Consider the following 7,080-nt stretch of genomic DNA (forward strand, 5'->3'; position numbering starts at 1 on the left):
ACTTTGTACTTAATTGTCTTTTGAAGAAGCATTTCTTCTCTGATACTTTAGAACTTTTTCAGTGTTTCCATTTGATTTGTTCACATCATTTCTATGTCTGTGGAAATGCTCTGCATGTTCCCTACCTTTTGTATTAGAGTCCTCAATGAATATTACTGATTATAATTACTTTGGGGGTCGTGTGGTCTGGTGGTCCAGTATTTGGGCTGCCTCTGCATCAGTTGCTTTGTGCAGAGCAGTGAGGTCTCTTTCTTCTTTTGTGTCTTCATTTTTAGCCTAAGACTGAGCATACTGTGTAGGATGCCAGAGATTGAGCTAAACAGTGTTTGTGCCTAGAAAAGAACTTACTTCTCTCTGGCCATTAGTGTGGGGTGTTGAGCCAGGTGATTGGGGAGTTGGCCTGGTTGGGTTTTAGTGGTTATTCTGGCTGCCTTGGCCAAAGAGTCTGTGAGATCATCAGCTCTTGTTTTTCCATCAGAAACTCAGAGATTTTTGTTTGAGTTCCAGGGACCAGTGCATTCCTGTTCTTCACAGAAGAGAAGCATTCTGGGAGACAGGCATACTTTCTGCCTACCTCATGGCTGTCTCTATAGGCACTCCTGTTTCTGCCCTGTTCCAGGCTTCCTCATGAGTACCCAGAAGAATAAGGCTTATAAGTGCATGTGGACTCATGTATTTGTCTTGTACTTAAGAACCCATGCCAGCCTGGCCTACATTGTTGCACGTGAGCCAGAGCTACATAATAAGACTCTATCTCAACAAAACAAACAATAACAGCAACCAAAATAATAATAATAATAATAATGGTAAAAATTTATGTGCTTAGTATATCAGAACCTATGATTCCTTTCATTCCCACATCAAAATAGTGAAGAAAGAATTCCTGTGAAGTTTAGCTGAATGCACGGCATCGATCTTGCTCTCTATCCCTCCTTCTCCTCCTCCCTCCTCTCTCGGTCTCTTTCTTTTTTGTTCTCTCTCTTATTATCTGATGTTCTGCCCAAAGTGAGGGAATTTGTATGGTCCATCTATCTGTGGAGGGCGATTTGTTTTTTCTTTGGATTTTGTTTGGGGTGTGTGTGTGTGTGTGTGTGTGTGTGTGTGTGTGTGTGTGTGTGTCAGAGAGACAGACAGGATTTCTCACTGGCCTAGAGGTCAATAAGTAAGTTAGGCCAGCTGTCAGTGAGCCCCAGCCCAGGGATCAAGCCACCTCTCTACCTCTCCTGTACTGGGATTATAAGTACTTGGCTTTTTAATGTGGGTTTGTTCCTAGTGAGGGTTTCTGTTACTGTGAAGAGACCATGGCTACTATTATAAAAGAAGGCACTTAATTGGGGCTTACAGTTTCAGAGATTTAGTCTGTTACGGCAGGAAGTAATGGCAGCATGCAGGCAGACATGGTGCTGGAGAAGTAGCTCAGAGTTCTACATCTGGACCTGCAGGAAGAGAGCCAACACTGGGCCTGGCTGGGGCTTTTGAAACCTCAAAACCCACCCCCAGTGACACACTTCCTCCAACAAGGCCATACCTCAAGTAGTACCTGATTACTAAGCATTCAATTATGTGAGCCTATGAGGGTCATTCTTATTCAAACCACCATAGAGTTCTAGGGATGGAACTCAAGATTTCAATGACTTAGCTATCTCCCCAGCTCTGTTTGTTATTTTGAGACCAAGTCTGGATATAGTATCTGTACCTTCTTTCAGGATGGCCTGGAACTCACAATGTAGGCCAGGATATACTCAAAACCAGATTTTCCTTCTTATGCCTCCCAAGTGCTGGGATTACAGGTGTATCACTATACACAGCTTTTTAAAGCTACAGTCTTTGACTCAAAGGAAAGACTCTTTCTTTTCTTTGGTCCTTGTAAATTCATTGTTCTTGTACTTAACAAAATGAGAAAGATAAATTATAGTGACAATACAAATTACAGGTCTGTCTTTAGAAGAGAGGTAGCAGTTGTGGGTTTTAACAAAATCATGAATGTGAAAGACACTGCTTAGTAAACCAGGAATTCCTACAGAATAATAACCATCATTTTCTGATATGTCATTTTTTTTTCTTTTTTTCCTTGTTTCCAGAAATGATCCAAACAGAGAAGTAAGCCCACAGCAGAATCGCCGCACTAGAGCCACTGAATGTGTTGAGACTGAACCAAGAAACAAGCGGAATAAGAATTAATATGGGCTTTTGCCAGCTTTTCTGTAGTACAGTGACCTGAGTATGATATTTTTATTGCCATGTGTAGTTTCATATTTAGCAATATCCAAGGAAGATTTTTAAGTCTAAATGCAATAGTTAATTTATTTCCATTCTTCTTTGCCTTCCTGAACAACAAAAACAAAAACAAACACAAGCAAAAAAAAAAAAAACAAAAAAAACACAAAAAAAACATAAAAAAAAGAAAGAAAAGTTCTGAAATGCCCCGTCTTGGTTAATGGCTTCCTTCCATTCCTCTGTGTTCTCCCCTGACGACACACTCACCAGCTTTGCACAGAGTAGACATTACTTAGCAGGAGTGTTTGCCTTGGTTTGACTTCTCTATTTCAAGACATTTTTAGGTCGTTTTTTTTTTTTCAGTTTTTTCCATTGGGGAACAAACCTCAGAAGCAGCTTCCTTTCCTCCTCTTGACAGTAACCAGCCTTCCGGTAAGAATATGCATGCTTTTGTCATACTCCACACACCCTTGGTGCCAGCCGCCAGCAGGTACTGCTTAGTACTCACGTTGGATGCATTTGTTAGACACCCCTGTGGTTACATATAGAGTAGGTTTATAATGGAAAATCACAGTTAGCTTTTTGGTTTTTGAACAGCCAGGGAAGTTAGTATTGTGGTTTAAGAGAACAGTCACAATGACTCTGAAGCATATGTATGTTCTTCTAAAGTGGCACTTAAAAATTATTGCTCTTAGTATTTTTCCACTGGAGTCAGGCAGATCTCCAACACTTTGAATCCCAGCTGTTAAACAAACAAACAAACAAACAAACAAAAAAAGTGAAATAAATGGATTTTATCAATGAATGTACGTTTGTAATGTCTTTGAAACAGTGTCTTGTGAATATTTGAATAGAGGCTGTAAATTTTTATATTGCATTTGCCATAAAATTTGTTACTGTGTGAAAAATGCCGTCAGTTTCACCTGGCTTTGACATTTCAAAGCCATCCTACCCCTGTGTCAACTGCTCAGACACATGATGTTTCACATACCACAGCACATATGGCTCTCTTACAACAACTAGTCTGTTACTGATGGGAAAACTGGTTATTATGGCTTTTCCTCTCCAGAGAATAGCTCTGTGGACACTGGCTTTTTGCTGTGCTTTGGAGCTTCTGGTATGCATGCATGCCCCCCCCCTTCCTCCCTCTCCCTCCCTCTCTCTCTCTCTCTCTCTCTCTCTCTCTCTCTCTCTCTCTCTCTCTCCCTCTCTCTCTTGCACTCTATTGCTCTTACTCTCACTATCTCCATATATATATATATATCAGTTTATATGTATATAACTATATAACTGTACTCTCCCCCTTTGTGTGTGTGTGTGTGTGTGTGTGTGTGTGTGTGTGTGTGTGTATTTGTTGGGGTGGGGTCTCATTATGGCAAGAGTTGAATGTTTTCACACTGGCACTGCCACTGGTTTTCCTTATGTGTTCTCTGAATTTGGGAAATGGACAGCAAGACCACTCACTGAATCTGTGGGAGCGTCCTATCTGAAATAAGTGAGCAGACATTAGCACTGATGTGTTTTATATCACTGAATTACCAGATATTAGGCTATAGTGAAAGCCGTGTTTCATTAAAAATGACGTAGTCTGCCATCCATTAAGCTGTAAGCAATTACTGTTATGTTTATGGCAAAAGCATTTTGCAAAGGAGAGGTGAAACACAAGATGGAAAACCAGGCACGTGAATTCAAATAGGCTCTCAGTCACAGTACTGAGTACTTGGAATGTAATGATGGCACACATTCATTACATTGTGAACCCAGTCCTCAATGGGACAGACAGGAGAGTTTGTTCCTTAAGGACAGATGAGCAGACGTGGAGATGATTTTGCTTATTGTGACTGAGGGGCTTGAAGGAGTGTTACCATGTGGGCAGGGGCCTGGATCATCTTCCTTATCACAGTGAGCATTGATTCTCCTCATGGTTCTAGGAGCTGGAAGGCTAGATCAATAGGCGGTCTCCTGAGGCCTCTCTCCTTTGCCCATAGACAGCTGCCTTCTCAGAGTGTCCTTAGATGTTCTCTCCTCTGTGCACATGTCTGTGTCTCATCTCCTCTATGAGGAAACCAGTCATGCTGGATCACACCCTTCTGTGACCTTATTTTACTTTATCTCTTTAATGAGTCTCTAAATACAGTCTTGCTGTTAGGACTTACTTCATGTAAGTCTGGGGCCTCTAAGACCCCACAGGAGTTATCGAGGCCAGAGTTCTCAACCTTCCTAATGCTGCGACCCTTTAATACAGTTCACACTGTGGTGACCCCCCAACAATAAAATCTTTTCATTGCTACTGTATAACTGTAAGTTTTGTTATCATTATGAGTTGTAATGTATGTATCTGTGGGATTGATGGTCTTAGGTGAGCCCAGTGAAAGGCTTTCTTGATCCCCAAAGGGTTTGTGACTCACAGGTTGAGAACAGCTGGTCTAGGCTAAAATCACAGTGGTCCCAAGATGAAGTATCAAAAGGAGCTCTGTGCTGACCTGCAAAGGAAAACTAAATGATCATTGCCTTTCTGACCTCTGTGTGCGCATCAAAGGAGAAGTGTTGCTCCTTGGCAAAGACGGGGAGCCCGGTGCACACGTTAGATAGAACTGAACGCAAGAAGCTCCTAATCGAAAACATTTAGATCTCCTTTATAGTTGTATAGATTTTAGAGTGAATCTATTCTATTAGGTTTCTATACAACACTTCAAATGGCCCTGAAGTTTAGCTGTCACTCTCTGTATTCCTTCCCTTGTCTCCTTCTTCCTTATCCCTCCACATTTTACCTTCCTGTTCCAGACCCTATCCCTCATCCATCCATAAATATATATTCCATTTCCATTTTTATGTAAACCTGTCTCTCTTCCCGAGTCCCTAACCCTATACCTATGGTTATGCAGATTGTTGAGTTAATAGCTAACATACACATATAAGTGAATATGTATCCTATTTGTCTTTCTGGCTGTGGCTTATCTAACCCAGGATGTCTTTTTCAAGCTTCATTCATTTTCCTGCAAATTTTATCATTTCTTTTCTTCCGTCTTTAGTTGCTAAGCAGTAGTTGACTGTGTAAATGTACCTAGGAAGTTTTATATCTATCTAATAATAACAGGAAAAGCATATTAATGACAAGAATCGGTCCTTAAATTTGATCTTTGACCTTTCCTAGAAGATCAAATCCATCATGACTTAACAGTCCATGTTGACCAATTCAGGCAGATCACCTACTAGTTTCTAGCTTCTCCTAAATGGCTTCTGACAGATTAACTTGGCCTGAAGGTGTGCCAGTCTTTCAAAGCACTGACTCTTGATTTTACCGATTCTTTATATTTTGGTTTTTATTTCACTGATTTCAGCCATGATTAATGGGATGTCTATATTATATCCCTTCCACAAGGCTGAAAGATGAGGCAGAGAGACTGTAGGAACTGAAAGTTAGGGAGGATCAGAGGGAAACAGTGCCTTCTGGACATGACAGGAGTGATAGCACCTGTGGTCACCAGCACAGCATCAAGCCAGTCAATAGTCAAGCATGGAGTGGGAAGGGTCCATGAGCCCCTACTCCTAACTGATGCACTATGGACATTAATGACTCCTGGTGGAGGGAAGGGCAGTTTTTTTTAATGATCAGTGCCTAGGGTTATTAATAATTTAATATAGAAGAGATACAAACTTGGGGGAGGAGTCAAAGAAGTAGAGACTGGTGTGGGTAGAATAAATAGGAATATCACCAAAATATATTGTATGAAATTCTCAATTAGTAAAATTTGAAATATATTCATAAATTATTGATGCGAAGGTTTTATTATATAGGGATCTTTTACTAAGTGACTTTAATGAATTCTGTTAACTACAATCAATATCTCTGCCAATTCTGTGGTTTTGCACATAGAGCATTATCTAATTGGTCATTACTAGTTTTTTTCTTTAAAGCTGGCAAACTACAAAAATTTATTCCAACTACAAATCCAGCAAAGGACTGGTTCAGGACTTCTTTTAATGTGCTTCTTGGCTCTGTAGAACTAAGAACTACCTGGACCACTTCACTGATAGTTACCATACATGAGCCCTAAATTTGACTTTGAGTTTTCATGGACGCAGGGAAAAGACAAAAACAGTAGATGTCAAATTCTTAACAATTAACACAAGAAAATAGCAGTTCTTTAAATAGGGCACACTTTTTCCTCTTAGGTGTTAAAAGAATGATAATTTCAAACAATTGAGGGGAAAGTCAATTCATTCAGTTCATTACCTGTTCTTCATCTTCCTTTGATTTAAACCCTAATGTCTTTCAGATATTCTTAAGAATAAAATACTCAAGGGTACAAATATGGAGACAAAGTGTGGGACAGAAACTGAAGGAGGGGCCATCTGGAGACCATTTCACCTGGGTATCCATCCCATGTGCAGTCACCAAAGGTAGACACTGATGTGGATATCGGGAAGTGCATGCTGACAGGAGCCTGATATAGCTGTGTCCTTAGAGATCTGCAAGAGTCTGACATATTCAGAGGTGGATGCTCACAGCTAACCATTGAACTGATCAAGGGCTTCCCAATGGAGGAGTTAGAGTGAAGACTGAAGGAGCTGAAAGGGTTTGTGACTCCATGAGGAGAGCAACAATACCAACCAACCAAAGCTCCCAGAGTCTAAACCACCAGCCTGGGAGCACATAAGGTGGGACCCATGGCTCCAGAAGTATATTTAGGGGAGGATGGCCTTGTTGGGCATAGGTGGGAGAGGAGATCCTTGGTCCCATGAAGGCTGGATGCTGAGTGTGGGGGGTAGCTGGGGGCACATCCTCATAGAAGCAGGAGGAGGGGGGATGGGATAGGGGGTTCCTGGGTGGGGGGAGGGGAAGAAATGGGGTAAGGAGAT

At 41.1% G+C, this 7,080-nt stretch overlaps 1 protein-coding gene across 1 annotated transcript in view; it reads left to right on the forward strand.

Moving 5' to 3' along the window:
• Positions 1-3,022, forward strand: part of Rad18 (RAD18 E3 ubiquitin protein ligase) — a 79,235-nt gene extending 76,213 nt beyond the window's left edge. Inside the window, exon 13 of the mRNA XM_028788671.1 lies at positions 2,082-3,022. Coding sequence (XP_028644504.1) covers positions 2,082-2,181 — 100 coding nt within the window. The 3' untranslated portion in view covers positions 2,182-3,022. The remainder of the gene's footprint in view (positions 1-2,081) is intronic.
• Positions 3,023-7,080: the final 4,058 nt, after the last annotated feature.

Source organism: Grammomys surdaster, unplaced genomic scaffold, assembly GCF_004785775.1.
Source record: "Grammomys surdaster isolate TR1022 unplaced genomic scaffold, NIH_TR_1.0 125756, whole genome shotgun sequence".
Taxonomy (NCBI): Eukaryota; Metazoa; Chordata; class Mammalia; order Rodentia; family Muridae; genus Grammomys; species Grammomys surdaster.